The sequence below is a fragment of the Oreochromis niloticus genome, linkage group LG19 (genome assembly GCF_001858045.2).
Source record: "Oreochromis niloticus isolate F11D_XX linkage group LG19, O_niloticus_UMD_NMBU, whole genome shotgun sequence".
Taxonomy (NCBI): Eukaryota; Metazoa; Chordata; class Actinopteri; order Cichliformes; family Cichlidae; genus Oreochromis; species Oreochromis niloticus.
This window is the reverse complement of record NC_031983.2, coordinates 6,337,884-6,357,498: the sequence shown is the minus strand read 5'-3', so window position 1 is coordinate 6,357,498 and position 19,615 is coordinate 6,337,884. Positions and strand designations below refer to the sequence as shown.

General features: G+C 38.3%; 2 protein-coding genes across 8 annotated transcripts in view; both read left to right on the top strand.

Moving 5' to 3' along the window:
* Nucleotides 1-4,433, top strand: part of klc1a (kinesin light chain 1a) — a 43,397-nt gene extending 38,964 nt beyond the window's left edge. For all 5 annotated transcript variants that reach the window (XM_019348729.2, XM_005453440.4, XM_005453441.4 and 2 more), the window contains one exon: nucleotides 1,091-4,433. In XM_019348729.2, coding sequence (XP_019204274.1) covers nucleotides 1,091-1,156 — 66 coding nt within the window. In that variant the 3' untranslated portion in view covers nucleotides 1,157-4,433. The remainder of the gene's footprint in view (nucleotides 1-1,090) is intronic.
* Nucleotides 4,434-7,072: 2,639 nt separating this feature from the next.
* On the top strand, nucleotides 7,073-16,779 carry zfyve21 (zinc finger, FYVE domain containing 21). 3 transcript variants are annotated; one of them, XM_003447793.5, is made up of 8 exons: nucleotides 7,073-7,273; nucleotides 8,688-8,738; nucleotides 10,154-10,322; nucleotides 10,819-10,894; nucleotides 11,288-11,379; nucleotides 11,612-11,665; nucleotides 13,010-13,137; nucleotides 14,015-16,779. In XM_003447793.5, exons 1-8 carry the CDS (start codon nucleotides 7,148-7,150, stop codon nucleotides 14,048-14,050), a joined length of 732 nt encoding a protein of 243 aa, XP_003447841.1. In that variant the 5' UTR covers nucleotides 7,073-7,147; the 3' UTR covers nucleotides 14,051-16,779. The 3 variants fall into 3 exon arrangements, with proteins under 3 accessions (XP_003447841.1, XP_003447840.1, XP_005453501.1); XM_005453444.4 differs by lacking the exon at nucleotides 7,073-7,273 and adding an exon at nucleotides 7,901-8,382 and having other exon boundaries at nucleotides 14,015-14,132; XM_003447792.5 differs by lacking the exon at nucleotides 11,612-11,665 and having other exon boundaries at nucleotides 14,015-14,132.
* Nucleotides 16,780-19,615: the final 2,836 nt, after the last annotated feature.

Below are 19,615 nucleotides of genomic sequence, written 5' to 3'. Positions count from 1 at the left end.
CTGATTTAAATGGCTAAATTATCTCCTCAACATGTCCTGATGTTCTCCAGAGGCCTGGTAACGAACTAATCATGTGATTCAGGTGTGTTGACCCAAGGTGAGATCTAAAACCTGCAGGGACACCGGCCCTCGGGGCCTGGAATTGCCCACCCCTGCAGTAAATTAACAAATATCCAAAGCTGTGACCACAGATTTATGTTATTATATCGTAGGAAAAATCAGTGTCTTAAACGTTAAGTCACTCACTTTGGCAGATACTTTTTGACTCAAGTCTTTTATTTCATATTCTGATTTCTCATGTCTTTATAAACTGTTATTATCAAACCCTCCCCGAGGCTCTTATCATTCACTCTAGAGCAGGGGTGGGCAATCTCAGTCCACGAGGGCCGGTGTCCCTGCAGGTTTTAGATCTTGGGTCAACACACCTGAATCACATGATTAGTTCGTTACCAGGCCTCTGGAGAACTTCAGGACATGTTGAGGAGCTATATTTAGCCATTTAAATCAGCTGTGTTGGTTCGAGGACACATCTAAAACCTGCAGGGACACCGGCCCTCGTGGACTGAGATTGCCCACCCCTGCTCTAGATAGTGGTAAATCTGACATGGCTAACATCATTGTCTAATTCACTAACTTCTGTATGAGTTAAAGTTTTTGATGTTCAATCAAATTTTTAGTAAGTTTATTTTTTTTACACATTGTTTTTACAACTTCAATTCTTTATTTTGACAGTGAAAATGTGGTACATTATATCCATAATTTCCTTTAGAATATATGTACATGAAGACCTGATGATGCAGGTCGAATTTATAAACATGTCACCCATTTGAAACTTATAAGTTTAACCCATTTTCATTAAAGGTACTTTTGTCATTTTTCTCAGACTGCAATTGTAAAAAGAACAGACATTTTGGACATAAAGTCATATCTGTTGTTGTTTTATGATCTGTTGATAGCTTTATGTTTTTGTGAAAGTTTTTTTGATTTTCAAACAGATGTTTTATTTAAAAAAAAAAATTTGCTCAAACTATGATGGAAAACATTACCTGTGTTCTCTCCATCTGATTTCTGCTTGTTTCACTTCCTCTAGGAACGAAATAATTGTCTGAGAAAAAGTCGCGACCTGAGTGCCAGCCACACTAACCTGGCGCGTTGAAGGTTTTTTACTCTGAGGAGGTGAAAGGTCACGGAGAACTGAACTGAACTTCTGACCATCCTCGATGTAAATAGCTGTTTGTGAAAGCTTGACATCTCCCATATTCTACTTCAGCATCATCCCATCATATGCTAACTATACAGATTTTAGTCTTTCATTGCACTCTTGAAGGTTTATGATCTCAGATGGTAATTTGTGGTATGTAATTATATCAGTACATATCGGGGGGGTATGAACGTACGGTGGGCTGCTGTATGTTTCTTTGTTTCAGTCTAATTCTATGTGCATGTACTGTATGTAAGTGTGTGCTGGTGTGAGTGGCTGCCCTCTCAGATTACAGTTTAATATTTTGTTTTGTTTTTCTATACTAGTGGTGGTAAAGGCGGGCGCAGAGTGGAGTTTTAATTTTAGAATCATTTCTAATGTAGAGGCTAAAAACTGCAGGGGATGAATCCAGTTGGCAGTCCTAGATGACAGAGAGGAGCTCAGTCATTGTTTAGCTATACCCTAACAATAACTATTGCTATGGTAGGAGTAAACAGCAACCTCTGGACCTGAAAAGGGTCAGTGAGGGACCAAAACTCACAATTCATCATCCAAATCAAGTAAATCTCGATAACCGCCCATTTTATGAAAAGCCCAGCTTCACAGCATAGACAAGCGTGTTTTTGTTCTTTATAGATCATCTCTATCTGCATGCAGCTTCATGCAGCATGTTTTCTATATATATAGAAGTCACCTGTCCACTGTTTCTAAGGTTTAAACCTATGCAAAACCAAACAATTGAATCTTATTTAAAGTTGTTTTGTTTGAGCCTGTTTTTGCTTGCATCTCTTTTGAAATGACCACTAGCCAGCTCTCTAGCTTTATCTGATCATTTAACAGGTGTACCATTTTTCATCCAAGTATGTTTTGAAAAAGGAAAATAGAAGATTGTGAAGGGCAGATTGCTGAACCTGAGGCTTCACAGCCGTAGTCAGCAAACCAGTCGTTTAAATCACTATCGCTATGTTCATCTTTTAGATAAAGCTGCACTGAATTTCGCTTTAATTTGCTAAAAGCTTCTGGATGCTCCATTAATGATTTGCTGCTCTGCTGAAACATGACTAAAGAAACCATGTTTGTCTTCACTGGTACCGATCATTAAAACAACAAAGAACTACGATTTAGCTCATAAACCTTGATGATTTCAAATTAATCACAATTTTTGGCCAGTGTTGATGTTTTGACACCACTTTCTTTATATTTGGCTGTGTGCTGAATTCTAACTCTGCCAATAAGAACAGTTCTACTTCCTAAGACTCTTCACTCTTTGTTCTGCAGATTTCCAAATGAAGTTGTGCACAGAGTGTAGATTAGTTGAGAAAATCTCCTGATGTGTATGAATCTCAGCAGCTGTAGTTCACAAAAACATGGAAACCTGTCCAGGGATCTTTCAACTGCCTCTTCCTAAAAATAATCCGTCCTGTGTTGATTGATTCAATATTTAGCTTTCGATGTGTGAAGTTCCATGTTTACATGATTTGGGGTTTGTAAATTATGTTTTTATTTGTTTCTGTCTTTGCGCTGTTTCTTTTTATATCGTTCTGTAATAAGCCTTGAGAGCAGGATCCGTGGACTGACTAGCACACGAAGGCTGGCCCGCACACTCTCAGGACTGAGGCTGTACTTCCACACACTGACTACAAACTTAACGTCACTCCAGACTTTTTAAGTAATGACGGGAGAAATGTTTGCAGGACTTTCAATGACGAGACAAAACTTTGCCATGTGAGTGAAGTTGAACCAAAAAGTGGAAATTTTTTTAATGAACACCACACGGAATTTTTAATGTACATTTTTGTGAAGTGATTTAAATTTCCAGTTAAATATAGAGATATCCAACATAATCCTGGTATGAATACTGAAGGACTTATCATTAAAAAAACATTTAAACAATTTCTGTGTTTAAATGTACAAGTTGACTTGTGATTGTTCTAAGAGTTAATCTCGAAATTAAACTTTTCCTTTTACTGGCCTTTTGATAACTTTATGTTAAATGAAGGTAACTATGCGTACATGCTCACTTCTTTAAAAGGAAGCTACATAATATTTAGCATATTTAATGTCCTTTACTGGTGGTAAGCTTGAACTGAAAGAACATACAACCGGTTAAATGATGATGAAGTGCCTTGTTTAAGAGATCCCCAGAGATGGTATATTTTGTGTGGAGAGTTTCTTCTGTTTGAGCTGGGCTGTGTATTTACATTTCTTTTCATTTCAGACACACACAAATGCACATGATGTCCATTTATGGAGAAGTAAGCTGCTACAAAATATATTTTCTATATAGATTGAAGTTATAGAAATAATGAAAATCAAAAATTATTAGAGTGAATGCACATGCAATGGTAGTCTGCAGCTGAGTCCATTTTTTTATACTGCCTTAGACATATAGATACATTATAGATGTATATTTTTACAGGAACTCAGAAGCCTGTTCTGAAATGTTAGAATTTTGTCTAAACGCACCTAAACAGCCTCACCAGCTGCACATGACCTTTGTGTGCATGTCTTTGAATTTAAAGTCTTTAAATTAGGTTCGAGCAACGATTATACAGACTAGATTAGAAGATTGGAAATTTGGTGAGAGATCCTGAGTCAGCTTTTAACATTAACATTAAACATTAAATTAAACGCAATGAACTTCACATTGGACAAATTCAGTACAACGTGATCTAGAAGAAGGCGTTACAGTAACATATATACAAAGATGCGCATACAAAGGATTGATGAGAAAAGCTCAAACAGATGAAACGGCACAAAAAATTAGAATAAACCCTTCATATCAGCCTAGGAATGACCACAGTGGTCTGTTTAATAAATGCACTAATGATAAAGAAGTCTCCACAGATCAACCATAATCAGGTTTAACCGTCCATCTCCAAACAACCCTAGTACATTTGTAAATCTTTAGCATGAACACCTAGTTGAGAAGGATTTGCACTGGAAACATCAGACTGGCGTAAAGTAATAATGATGATCTCCCACCTTAAGCTGCATTGATTATTGTACTGATGTGTGACTAATGCATTTGCTGCATTGTACGTTGTCTCTGTTGTGTTTCCTGAATCTTACATATTTTTTTTGGCAGGGTTGTGCAATATGGTTTTGTTTTCATTTCTCTTATTTGTTGGAAAAAAAAACCCCCTCTTTACATCTCACAGATCAGACCTTTAACTTCAATAAAAATCGACACCTGAAGAATGAATTCACATGAAGGTGTCACAAACCATTATACTGTTATTTGCCTTTCTTTAAATTATTTGTTCCAATTTCCCAAATGAATCTTCAGTGGTTTTAATGAAATGTGCAACACTGATATAAACACAAAGAAAAACGTTTTGAATGGAGTGTACACAGATACAATGCAAAGATGTTGAATACAGAGGTTCAAGAACAACTTGAACTACCTACAATAATTGTGAAAATCTCAGAATGTGGACTGGCTGAAACTATTGGACTTATTCTAATATTTGTAAATTTAAAATTGAGCAATTTAAAAATAAATGTGACCTAATTTGTATTAATTTTCACTGTTTTAATTGAGCATAGTCAAAGAACAACCCACTGGAATTTGTTGTGAAATCAAGTCACTTTATTTAAAAGCTGGGCAATGAGCTTTGTGTAGGATGTGTGTGTCATTTTTTTAAAAAAATAATTAAAATTCAAGCAACTTAACGTTTTATAAGTTTTATATCATAATTTGATCATTTCTTTGAGTTAATATTAAAATGTCAGTATTAGGGCTGCCACGATTAGTCGACTAGTCACGATTACGTCGACTATTAAAATCGTCGACGACTAATTTAATAGTCGACACGTCGTTTGAAGCTTTGTAAGATCCCAAAAGACGCAGGAATAAGTAGTAGTATTTAAGAGTGTAATAACGGACTGAAACAGAAGATGGCAGCACTGCATGTGTAAGGATGCCAGCTGCCGTTAAACCCCGAAGAAGAAGAAGCGGTGTCCCAGAATTCATAGCGGCCCAGCGCAGTTGTCAACAATGGCGGCAGCTAGTTAGTTTTAATATTACTCTTATTATTTTGGGGGGGGGTCACAAAATAAAGTTTAACATATTTTCAGGCCAGAATGTAGCTGTTTAACCTCAAATATCTGCTCAGTTTATCAAGACACCACGTATTTTCAAAAGCACTCCGACGTTTTCAGAGACGTCTGTTACCCACCAGCTCGATAGTTAGCCAGGGTTCAAGGCTCACTAGAGCCTGTGAGAACAACGGACTCCCGGCAAATCGTTTTCAAACCCACCGCTGTCTTTCTCTACTCAGGTTAAACATGTAATATAAGTCACTTAGATAACTTAAAAATGTTATTGTTTGGCTTTTTTTAGTATTTTATTTGTTCCTGAGTAAATCCGTTTGGCTGAGAAAAGTTATAGGTTTTACACAGCTGAATAAACGTCAAGCAGACAACTGATTATCAGAAGTGTGAGATGCTCGAGAGTATACTCTGGTGTCCTGTTACATTTTAGATAGCAAGGAGCAGACGGCTGAGTTTATTAAACTCCACCGAAACAATCTGCAAATGTCATTAAAATTTAATAAACTATCATCTTGTCTTTATTTTTAGTTAGCACATACCTTAAACACTTAAAGCTGTAAGCTAATGATAGTTATATAAGAGCAGATGCATGCTGGTGCAATAAACTGTACGTTTTACGTTCAATGGATGCATGATCTGATTAGTCGACTAATCGCAGAAATAATCGGTGACTAGTCGACTATCAAAATAATCGTTTGTGGCAGCCCTAGTCAGTATAGGAAATTGATTTGGGTACATACAGTTACAATAGTGGACGCTAATATTAAACATCAAGCAAAAGGTTCATTTAATGAGGCCATCCCCCCTCTTCTCTTGGTGTAGTATAAGAGCATATCTTGCTGTGAGCACAGGAGCCCCACCCACCTGCTGTTCAAACCTTCCATTTGCAAGGGGCAGCCAATCAGAAGAAGAGTCATGGCGGCTTGTTTTAGGCAGATGAGTTTGCCCAGTGTGAAGTAAATGAAAACTGTGATAGGGAGAATAGGGAGACTGGGGAGAAAAAAGGACAACTGCTAGAGAAAGGACTGCCATGAAAAACATGTAAGGAATAATATATTTTAAGACTACTTAAGCATAAACTGTGGGAGGAAAGTGTTTGCACATCGCTTGTATATTGACACAGCGTGAGTTAAATCATGTCGGTGTAGCCCCATCTTCATGCACCAGTCCACAACAAAGTGCCTCCAAAGTGTAGTCCCTTTTCTAAATCACAAGACTTCTAAAACACATGTTTTTAAATGGAGCATGAAATTATTTTAAGCACACATAATAGCTCTGTAAACTCTGCCCAGGTCGTTGTTTAATATGAAAAACTACTGTGCTCTGTGTCTTCTGTATACAGTAAGTAAATGTTCCTGGTGTAACCAAAGCTTACCTGTAGTCTTCTGCTAAGCTGGTAATCATATTAATTAAAGTATCGTTACAGAGTAATAATGTGTAACAGAACAGAAACTGTGATGAGAGGGTACTGTTGTTCAACACAGCTCACCAAGTTATGCAGAAACCTGTTGTTGGTTTTTACTTTTTAAATTTGCCAAATCTTCTTTTATGTCCGCTCAAATTATGGTTGTCCAAAGTAAACTATATATAACTATAATTTTTTTCACAAATCATTATCAACCTTTCATGTGTTAAATTTAGTGCTAGTTTTAAAAACTCCGCATGTTTTACTTCTCCTTCTACGAGTAGTTAATATGTTTACTTTATTTTTAATGGGAGGGGCTGCAGAAACCAAAACACTCAACTTTGCCAGAGAAACACGTGATCTCAAATGTGTGCTCTGATTCGCTAAACAGCCTGTCAATCATTCTGAAGGGTGTGCCCAGATGAGAGTTTTGTGGTCGAAGGAGACTCTGCTGAACACAGAGGAGAAACACACGCTGAAGGAAAATGTCTTCAGTTCCTGACGGGAAGAAACTCATCCGCAGTCCCAGCGGCCTTCGCATGGTTCCGGAAAACGGCGCCTTTAGCAGTCCTTTCTCGCTGGACGAGCCGCAGTGGGTTCCGGACAAAGAGGTGAGACAAGCGTCGGATTTGGTTTGACAGCGACAAGCGATCACAGCCGTGCAGACACGAGAAGCTTAACTAAGGTTTTCCGGTTGTAGTTTCCAAAATAAAATCACCTCTCTGTTAAACTAGTGGGAATAAAATTGAAGCCGCTTACTAATGCTTGTGTTTGTCCTGCTAGTCTCCTCCTGTCGTTTAAAACGCAAAGTGCTCAAATAAAGTAAGAGTCTAGTGGTAGCTTTAGCTGTAGTTTTGATGATGTTGTATTTTATTCATTGTAGTATAACTTGAGAAAAAAAACAATTTAGTGCGCTGTTTTGTTTTTAAAATCCTGACAGCAAAAGTCACTGGACTGTTTTCACAAGGAAAATACAAGGAAACATCCAAAATTAACTAATATTTACATTTTACATTAGAACACTGATTGTTTGGGGCTTCAAAATGTAAGACCCTGTTTCAAGTTATCAGTGATAATCACAATGTGTTTAAATAGCTGCTTTTATTTGAACGATAGTTCAAGGTCCAGATATATTTATCTAAGCTGCTGGGCGTAGTAAATTTTTTTTTTTTTAAAGAATTTTTATTGTTGTTTTATACTTTAAGAGTTGTTAATCAGTGCTTTTCAGATTAATTTGCGCTGTGATAGGCTTTTATTTTTTGTAGTGAAACGGCTCTACATCCGGCTTACATCCTGCTGACTGCGGCGAGCTTGACGGCGCTCCGGACATCGCAGTTGGCCGCTGGACTGGGCGTTGCAGGCTGTCACGGCCAGCCTGGCAGCAAACGGAGCTTGTTAGCTAGTTAACAGCTACAACTAGCGGCAAACTTAATTGTAGCGTTTGTCAGCGTCAGAGTGACGAAACCCCTCTGGTTGTGTGCGTGTTTGACTACCAGCACGTAGGTTAGCTAAACAGCAGTAGGAGCTAGCCCTTCGTGCCTCGAAGGCTGTAGTTTTACTGCACTGGCACACAGTGCAGTAAAACTACAGGAGGACACACAAAGACTGTCTGTCTGCGAAAATGTAAACTCTGGCTGCACACAGGGACACTTTGACCAGACTGGCGAAGTTAATCATTTACTATTTGCTGAGCTCAGCGTTCAGATCTTTAATAAGAGGGGTAGGGATTTAAACACAAGCCTGGCACTAATTACAAACCCATATCTTTTGATCTGTCAGTGATAAATCACAAGTTTGACGGTTTAATGAACAGTTACCACTTGTCAGTAATGACCATAAGACACAAGAGCCATTAACACATACTATTTGTATACTATTATTATTTACACTTACAGCTGCAGATCTATTGTGGCTTGACTAGCTGATGATACTTGTGCAAAACTTTAAAACAGTACTTTAACCGAAAGCTGTCCAGCTCAGCATGTTGTGTAACATCCTGTTTTTTCCACTCTTCCCGTCTTTCAGTGCCCCAGATGTATGCAGTGCGACACCAAGTTCGACTTCATCAAAAGAAAGGTCTGTTTTGTTTCTGACAATGCGAACGCTGCAAAAAATCTCGACTTCCTGTCAGACTGGAAAAACATATGGTGGATAAACCAGCGTCTAGTATAAATGTTTTGTTAAACAATGTGAGGCTTTCGTTTAGTTTGTGTTGTGAATGCATAGATGAGTTACTCCTTCTTGGATCATTTAGTCAGAGCCGTGTGTTGATATTTCCTGCCAGTGTCCACCGACATAACGCTGTAAGCCTCCTGCCACCACTTCATTTTACACCTACTGAGTTAAAATAATCACCCTTACAAGTGTCTTCCATATTTGCCTCTTTTGTCATTATCAGAGCCAGCTCTAGACTGCTGCCTGAAGTCAGTTTCTAGGTGTTGAATTACACATGTCCTGTACTCTGCATCCCTCACGTCTTGGTTATCTTGAGGTTTTAGCACAGTTTTGATATTTTTAAGCTTCCCGATTCTTTAAAAGTGCAGTGAAGCAGATGTGGTTTTGCTTTGCCTCAGTCTCTTATACTCTTCTTGAGAAGTGTTTCTTCATCAGCTCAAAGTCTCTGATTAAAAAGCACATTCTGTCCAAAACTGACACACTTATTCAGAGTGCAACAGAAACCCACCAGCACAGAGGTGGATCCCTCAGGAAATCAAGGGCTTCTATTTATTTGTTATCCAGGCCTCAGAGGTCTCAACATTTGTAGGCAAGCCAAAAAATTTGGGAACTAATGTAACACATGACTCACCAAAATCAGTGATGTGGAAATTTACAGGAAATTGCTCTGATAATAAAAAAAACTGCTCATTAATAGATGTAACAACTTCGTACCATCAAAGTCTGCACAATATCCATTATACACGTTATAATAAACTTTGTTTATTAATTAATAGTGGGATCTGTTACTATAAAAATTAATACAGTAGCGAATGTGTTCCACTGCAGTCAAACTAGAATATAATACTAGAATAAAACAAGGAAAGTGGACTCTTCTATATTGTTTAGAAACTGTTATTTGAAACCATTAAACACATTTTATACTAAAAACTTTAGAGTTACTATAAGGATATCCTCCATAGTGGTTTAAAGTTACATTAAAAAAAGTTGTCCTAGTATCATGTTTACTAATTTGCAGATAATGTCTTTTGTTTCCATTTTAAAAAGTGCTGTCCTCATCAGAAATGAAATCATATCTACTTGTTTTGTTTAAATTGTATCCACTGTACACTGTATTGCTGTAAGACATACTGTGACTGAGAGTGAGTCAGGCACACAGTTGGGGGTGTAATAGAAGTTCTGATTGGTTGGAAACGGTGCTGTATCTCAGCCAGATCGTTTTGAGATTTCCTGAAAACGTCTAAAGTGCCTAACACAGACATCCTAACCCTGACAATCGGCCAGATAATCAGACTGTCTTGTGTTGTCTCCCACAGCACCACTGCCGGCGGTGTGGCCGATGTTTCTGTGATAAATGCTGCAGTAAGAAAGTGGCGCTGCAACGCATGTGTTTTGTTGATCCGGTGCGGCAGTGCGCCGAGTGCAGCCTGGTCTCCCAAAAAGAGATGGAGTTTTACGACAAGCAGCTCAAAGTGCTTCTGGGAGGTGAGAACTCACTCTTATACTTTAAAAAAAAGGCTTAAATCCAGCGCGTCTGCCTGGGTTTTGTTTTCCTGTAATCGTGTTTCGACACATTGACTCCATGCAGAAAGCCGGAATATGATCAAAGTAATTTGTGAATTAATCTTATCAGTCCTTTCCTGGTAATCCTGTTGATTGTGGGACAGTGTGCAGCTATAAATACACAGCAACAGTGTGGCTCCTTATCAAAAATCCATCAGCAGCCTGGAGTGTAGAGGAACAGCCGGCTGAACGTTTGGAGTTTGTGTGTGTTTGTATCAAAGGCTCAGTATGAAGGAGAGAAAGTGACAAAGATGAAGAGCTAAAGCAGCAAACACTGCCATACTTTGTTTTCTCCTCCTGTTTGATAAATGAGCCACTGACTTGGAAACAGTCCTCAGGTTTTCACTCTCCACGCTCGTGATGTCTTTGTTAGTGTCTGAAATGTGTTTATGAGATGTGTTTATGTTCGCTGTAACAGGAGGCACCTTCATTGTCACTTTGGGAACGTCGGAGAAGTCTGAAACCATGACGTGTCGCCTCTCCAACAACCACAGGTTAGCTCTTCTTTAAGTCCACACATACTTGACATACCAAATACTTACTTTACCTGAATTACAAAAAGCTACCTGTCACATCTGGCCACGTTGTTTTCTTCCCTTCTATGAAATGTCTCCGTCTGCAAATTAGGCTGCTAACTGAACAGGATCAAATGTGTCCTGCAGTCTTAGGAAACATAAATAACATCTGTACACAACAAATAAGTACCTCGGTTTTAACAGTTGTCCTTGAGGGGGGAAAAGGGGAATGCATTTGAATATTTTTGTGGATATAGAAGAGTGGATTGCATAGATTCAGATCTTACATTACATCTGAGATTTAAAAAAAAAAAAAACAGTTTTATTTGTACCAGTTTTTGGTAAGCTGTCTGTCTCTGACCTGAATGTCAGATATCTGTTCCTCGATGGTGAAAGCCACTTTGAGGTTGAGCTGTCTCGGATCTCCAGCATGCAGATTTTGACAGATGGGACAAGTCCAGGAGGTGAGTGTGTGTGAAATAAAAATGTGTTACAAGTAAGCGTGTGTGTGTGTGTGTGTGTGTGTGTGTGTGTGTGTGTTTTAATTTTCTGAGCACCTTTCTCTGTATCTGTTTCTTTCTCTCGTTTCCTCCTCGAGATGTTGTCACTAACTGATAAATTTCTGTTTTTTCTAAACTAACACACGTTCTTTTCTCTGCTGCTTTGGCCGCCCGGCGCTTCTTCCTCTGGGCTCAGAGAATGACATTCACACTTACACCAGTCTACTGGACAGTCACTTTATCTCTGAAGGTTAGCTTTCATTTGCTTTACAGTGTCCATCTGTCAACAGTTCCTCATTGATGTCGCTGCATTTCTGCATGTTTCCCACATCAGCTTTCTTTGTTTGCAAGGAAGCTGCCTGAAAATGGAGCCTCTGATACATCTGCGATTCCTTTTTTATCTCTGGGTCCCCGAAACATCTCAGAGGAAACTGAAATGCCAAACATTTCAGTATGTTACTCTGATCATGATTAATATCCTAAGCAGCCTGATTAACCGATTCATTTGGCAGAAAATCAGTTGATGAGTAGTCATTCGTCAGTCGCCAAAATAATCAAATGTAATCAGATGGTTCACTCAGAAGGTCTTTCAGGGATACATTTGGGCTATTTCTTTATCATTTCTTCACAAACCGGGCAGGAAAAGCTTTAGAGTTGATTTCAAGTGCGGCATTTGCATTAAAATGTAAGTAAAACAGGTCATCGTTCCAAAGCTGCAAAACAAATCCACACACTGATGAGCGGTGAATGTTCACAGGATCCTTTCCATGGTAAAGAAACTTTTGCATAATGCTCCATCAAACGAAGGTCAATGGACTTATCAGGATTCAAGCGTATTACAAAGATAAATCATGAGGGCAGAGTTTCAGCAGAAGATGCAAACCAATCGGGGCAGATTGGACAGATTGTAAAAATGCATCGACAAAGGCCTGTGAGGTACAGGAAGTGTATAGCTTGACTTTGTGTCCTAACAACTCTTAACAGAACAGGTGGACAGCAGCCACAAACATGCTATGAAAACACCCAGAGAATTTGAGTTTTCACTTATTAATAGAAAAATCCCCTCAGCTGAAGGAGTTGATGAATGCTACAATGCTCATAAAGATGATTTCCATTAGAGAGATGAGTTTGATGCTTTTGGGACACTGAACCTCGACTGTTGCATGTTTCCTGACTGGAGCATGAAATCATTTCATCATCAGTGTCGTCGCGTGCATTTCCATTAGTCTTTGCCTTATATTGTTTTAAAACTGTCGTCTGTTTCTGCTTCCAGTCTTCTGGTTTCTGACATATGTTAAATCTCATTTGAAAGGCTCCAGTTGATTTGTGTCAAGGCTCAGCAGAACTGTGATTTCATGGGGAAAAAAAGAATATGTAGTGACTTAATTTGTATACCATTGTTCCATGTGTAAGACTGTGTGTACAACTTGATGTATACATGAAAAATACTAAAATGACCTTTTTTAAAGTTGCTTTTTTTGTTGTTTGACTCAAAGAATACAGTTTACTTAACAGACAGAGGACGTCTTTCAGTATTTTTTTTTTTTAATATATGTGTGTGTGTGTGTGTGTGTGTGTGTGTGTGTGTGTGTAGGAGGGTCAAGAGCCAGTGGAATGCTACTCCATTACAAGCCAATGGGCTCTCAGGATGTCCAGCAGCTCCGCATGGAGGCAGCAGATGATAAGAAGGTGGCCTCATTATGGTTGGCTGCAATGCACAAGGTAAAAATAAGCAGGACACCTAAGACGGTCCATGCAGTGCCGATAAGTAACAGTTGCCCAGCCCACTTAAAGTGCCTAAAAATGGTTGGAGAGGAGTGAAAATGACTTATTATGCTGGAAATAAAGAATTGTGCCAGCATAAAATCAAGTCAGGGACACAAAAGAGTCCCCTCCCTACAACAGATACTGCTTTATGTCCTTTATTCAACCATCTAAATAATAAGTAAAACAATCAAAAAAGAGTTTTGATTCATGCATCAAGTTGTAGTCCCACATATAATTGCCTCAAATGTAAGCTTATCGAAAGTGAAGTTTTGAATTTATTACTGTAAGCTGAATATTTTGGTTTGTCAGTCATGAAAAGAAGTTTCTGCATGTAATATTCAGTTATGAATTTAATTAATCACACATTTTTCTACATTTTTGGGTTGCAGACAGAAATATGGCTCTGAATAAGCACCTCATCAAGTTTTCTTTGTTTTCATGGTGTCATTGAAATGCTTCTCATTAATATGGTCACTGAGGTTTATTGCAAACATTGGTAAAACATGGTGGCATGCTAAATAACAGATCGAAAGGCAGAACAGAGGACAGCTCAGGCTGATTATAGTGCTGTGGAGCAAAGTTTAGAAAGGTAGATGTAGCATCATAACCTGTCCTGTGGCGCCCCCATCAGGACAGTGTTTATGTTTTTGGTTTTTTAAACATGTTTTTACATTTTATTTTTTGGCTGAAAAAGCCATCAATCTCACACAACACTGTAGCTGAATGTGGTCTGTAGTGTGCTTGTTGAGACAAAGGAATAAGAAATCAAGAGCGTTTTTATTTCTGAAGCTATGAAACTAACTCTTTTTTTTCTGCCTGTTCTTTCCAACAGGCAGCCAAACTGCTGTACGAAGCTCGAGACCAGTGAGGACCAGAACTGAAGCTCCAGGCAGCACACACCCAAGTGTTTTGCACCCATCTCAGTCGGGTTTGGTACCCTTTGGATATTATTAACGCCACTTCCTCTTCTGCTTATCTGTCCGATTCCTCATTGGTTCTTGATACCAGTTCTATTCATGGTAATTTTTGCAAATGTTTGTATGAAAAATGACTTTTATTACCTCTATAACCAGTACTTTGTACATAATGTTTACCACAAGTACGCTGCCTGGACCTATTTTTTAATTTTTTTTTTCAAAGAAATTATTTTACATTGACTTCATTTAATCCTCTTTTGTGTTAATTCATAAATCAGGGCATGCAGCATTAATGTTTCTACTCAAAAATATAACAAGAAGAAGAAGGTTTGTTTTGTTTTTTTGCCAATTTAAAATTATTTACAGAATTGATTAGATTTTAATTTTATTTTTTAAAACATTAAACATGTCACAAAATGAGGCATTGCACCTTTTTTATAAACCATCTTCCATGGTTGAATTATGGTGACATTATAACTTTGTTATGCTGCTACAAGAGAAGTGATAAAGTGTGTCTTTGCAGGTTTACTTAGGGTGACCTTAACAGAACCAAGTAGGGACTTGGTCATTGAACTGTCCGCAGTACCCAGATCTTCCACACAGAGCGTCATCACAAGTAGTTTGAAGGACAAATCCACCCTGAAATCCTTTATCGCAGACAGAAAAGCAGCTTTTTGTGATGTTACTGGCACTTCAGGATTCAGCTGTCCTTCATTTCTGGTAATCTCATAATAAGAAAAGGTTTGAACAAACACAGTTGTTCCTGAAATGCCAATAACGTCACAGACTTACATCCAGTTTATATGAAAGTAACATTACATGGTGGATTTTTCCTTCAGTGACAGTTCCGTTTAAATGTTGAAAGTTTAGGTGAAATCTTCTTTTTCAGTTATTAACTGCTTCAAATATTCACAGTCGTACATCTTTAGGCCTTTTTGTCTAAAAACTTCAACTTTTCACTGATTCTAGTGAAGTATACACACAAAGACATAAACAAATGCTTTAAATATAGTTTCATGCATTAAAGTTTTGTACAAAATATATTGCTGAATATTCCTACTTTAGCACAAGCTGTGTATGTATTTGCATAATTTTTAAAGCTGAAGTATGACTCTAGTTTTTGTAATACTTGTATATTCCTTTTTGCCATTACTCTAAAGCCCCAAAACATTTTTTTAATCTTTATTTTTGTCATTATTGTGCAGACCAACAAACAGGATGTCAGATCTCAGCTATCCATCAGCCATGTTGAATTGACAGGTCTTTCAGTTAGCAGGTTGTTACTTAGGTATTCTAATCAAAGACGTAATTGTTAAAGTGTTGAGCACAAGAAAACTATCATTTTCATTTGCGTTGCAGCCAAATTTATATGCTAAAGTACTCTATTTACAAAAAAATAAATAAAAAAGTTTCTGAAGAAGTTGAAACTAAATGGCCACTTTAGACTGTTTTAGTATGCGGCTTTAGTGCCCAGAAAAGCCCAATTTTTACTGTTAAAACAGTTTAAATTGGGTGGTAGTTTGGGGAACTTTGGATGAAGCTGTATAAAAATCATTATGTTTGTCTTAAAAACACTTATTAAGTAATAAGCATGAGCATTGTGACACAAAAAGTCACGTTTTCAGGTGTATGTCATGGTCTTCAGCACAGCGGCAGATACTTACTGTCAAACTTTGAGCATATAATAATAACAGGTCGTCATACTGTAGGCGGCGTATATACCGGATGGCAAATAAATGAACTTCCTGTACAGAGGAAAGCCCTGGAAATGGTCAGTAAAATTAACTTTTAGGTTCTCTTTAATTAAACTGTGTGCTTCGTTCTACATCTGAGTTAACGTGTCCGTTAAACGCACAGCAGCTCGTCAGCTGTTAATGTTGTAATACTTCAAGTACAGTTTGGTGCAGTTTTACAGGCATCTGCGTGTCTTCCTTTTTCCCCAAGCTTGAGGAAAGAAATTCATGGTTTAATAGAGCACAGAACGGGCTAACATTTAGTGAAATGCCTAATTCCCCCCCCCCACTTTATCGCTTCCAGTGAAAAAAACGTTCTCCACCCCAACACCCCTTTGTGACAAAGGTTATTTTTATACTCACCTGAGAATTAATGTTGCTGTTATTTGGTTTCATGTTCTTCGAAGAGAAGATAGTGAAGTGTTTGTGTATGAGACATTTGTGTGTTCCTGCTTTGAAGTATTGCTGTACATTGACAGGGTGTAAAGTTTTCTCATTCAACAGTTGCTGGTGTTGAAAACAGATGTTAATAACTGCACAGTCAACAACAAAAATTAGCATCAATCTTTAGTCATGTATTTTTTTTCCCCAGTACCGCATGTTGCGCACTAATGGGATACACATTATTTTTACTTCTGTGTTAATTTTTTTTTAAATATCTCAGTAACACTCTGAACTGAAACTAATTGGTTCAAGTTTAATCAGTTGAAAACAGATGCACATCTACTGAGTTTTGTGTCGTTGGCTCAATGTGCAGCTCTTTTCTTTTAAAATGTAATTATTTTATTTTAAGTTCGCACTACATTTAAAATCACCAAGTCAACCAGTGTTTGTATCTGCACTTTATGGCCACTCATTATTCCCTATCAAATCTTTTATTTTGCTCAAAATGCTAAACTGCATCCCTTCGATGGATTTTTCTTTTAATAAAGTCCAGTGTTTTTAAATTTGCTGTGATGTTGTTATTTGAAAATGGGATTCCTGTATGAGGTGAAGAAATGCTGACCTGGTAGAAGATTTCAAGGCCATCATTCTACATTGAACCAACTTCAAATCAATCTTCGTAAAATTCATACGATTGGTTTACCTGCTTAATCCCTGGAGGTAGATACTGGGAGAATTATTTTTCCTCCATTGATGCTATATTGCCAGAAGTATTCGCTCACCCATCTAAAACATTGAATTCAGGTGTTCCAATCACTTCCATGGCCACAGGTGTATAAAACCAAGCATCTAGGCATGCAGACTGCTCCTACAAACATTTGTGAAAGAAGCTCAATGAATTCCAGCTTGGTACCATGATAGGTTGACCATCTGTGCAACAAGTCCAATCATGAAATTTCTTACCTACTAAATATTCCAAACTCAACTGTGAGTGGTAGAAGCAAATGGGAATGACAGCAACAGCCAAGAAGTGGTAGGCCATATAAGATCACAAGGTGAGGTTATAGCATAAGCTGAGGCAAATAACAGATTAGATCAAGAACAGAGAGCTTCATGGACTGAGTTTCCATGGCTGAGCAGCTGCGTCCAGTGCAATGCAAGATGCAGTGGTTTAAAGCAGGGGTTCTTAACCTTTTTTGTCTCGGGCCCCAACTTTTCCACTACAAAGTGGCCCGGGGCCCATTCAGATATTGCAGATACAATGCAGGGTGTTCAAATACTTATGTTCCTCACTACATGTAGTTGTGAATGGGAGAATGATTTTCACAGCTCTCAGTGTCAGACATGGGTACTCTTTTGAGACACCAATCCAGAAGGAGCACAGGTCAACTTTGCCCCACTACAACTTTAAAGTGCTCTTGGTGGAAACTTCCAGAAGCTGGGATTCCAGATGTGAGGGCAAATCAACATCGTTTTCAGTGAGATCCACAGAAAATGGGTCCAAAATCACGTTTCCTTTTCTGGGATCATCAGGAAAATATTCATCGAATTTCTCTGTCAGTTATGAAAGGTGCTGACAGACAGAGTCGATGACCTTCACCTGAGGGGAGTTTACCATGTCCATCCTCTTTTCCTGGGCCCTCTTAGTCCACAAAGCAAGTTTCGTCTTGAAAGCTTCAACTTTGTCAGCAACATAGAACACGTTGCTGTTTCTCCCTTGAAGTGAGATGCTCAGCTGGTTCAGCAGTAAAAAATGTCACAGAGGTAGGCAAGATTAGCTGTGAACTTTGAGTTGGCATAATAATGTGCAAGAGGAGATTTTTTTTCTCCGTGAGAAAAGAGAAGACCTCATTGCTCAGTTCAAACAAACGCTTTATGACCAGTCCTCTTGAAAGCCATCTCACCTCACTGTGGCAGAGCAGCTGGACATGATCTGCTTCCCTGTCCTCACAAAGCTTGGCAAAACATCTGGAGTTCACAGCATTATTTTTAATGAAGTTGATGGTTTTCACACTTAGATCATCTAGTCTAGGACTCATCTAGTTGTAAAGAGAAAAATGGACTACTTTTTATTCTTTCCAGAGGCATGTTGTATGTGTAAGGCAATGTCCATGATACGGTGGCTCACGGTGTCGTTTGAGCATAGGATGGTCAGTAGCTTCTTTGCAGCAGCCTCTTCAATCATCTCACGGCACATATGTACAGCTACAGGCATATAAAATCCTGATCTATAGTGAAAGACTTTTTTAATCTGTACCACAAGTCTAGCTTTTAAAGCACATTTACAGTATATTCCACCAGCTTTCTTGCGAGTGTGGGATGTTTGGTTTCGAGATGCCATTTTAATTTCGAAGGCTTCAGTGGTTTGCTGGATAGGATTAGTCCACACTCCACATATTGGGCTCTCAGGTCTGCCTCGTTTCCTCCGCTGACAAACTCATACTTCAGGAAGTCAGGGTTGTACTTGTACTTCTCCATATATTTTGCTTACTGCAAGCTGATTTTCATGACAGCAGTAGTCCCTGGTGTTTTCAATTAATAACTTATGATGTCCTGTGGCCCTTGTGGACCACAGGTGTAAAACTACATTTCTTTGTGGCCCTCAATGGTTAAGAATCACTTGTTTAAAGCATGCCACCAGTGGACACTAAAGCAGTGGAGATTTGTTCTCTAGAGTGAAAAATCACAATTTTTTGGTCTGGATTCTGTGTTTGGTGGTTGCCAGGAGAACTATGTGTCTGTGCACTGTGAAGCACAAGTGACAAGATCTCAGTTATTGAAGCGCTACAGGTTAAACCGTGGCCACTTTGGCCGCAGACACACTTATCCATGCACATATTTTAATTGTCCATGCACTCGGAAGTCACCAATGTAGATCATGTTGAACAGACGTTGCAGAGATCAGTAGACTGCTGGTGAGGTGACTGAAGACAAGCCTTTCACTGACGATTTAAAAAGAAGGTCATCAGCTATTATTATTATTATCATTACATTGTCTTGATTACTCTATTAACAACAAAACAAAACAAAACAAACAACAAAAACATTTGCAAAGGGTTCAAATCTTTCATGAATAGTCACACAGAGCTGGAAATTGTAATTTTCAAATTTGATTGTGCAGCTAATGAAAGTCTTCTGAAGGTAAGAAGGAGATGTGCAACAAAAAAGTCTGTTTTTTGTTTTTATTTTCTAACAAACGTCTGATCATCAATATATTTTTGTATTCAATTCACTCTATTATTATTGTGTGAATGCAACTGTTGCTCAATTCCTCTTTATTATTTTGAATTCTTTGTGGGATTTTTTGGGTGCTATGACTTTTGGCATTTGTTCCTGTTATTATTTCTTTAATAACCTTTTCTCACGAGATTGTTTACAAAGTAAATACATTTGGCAAAA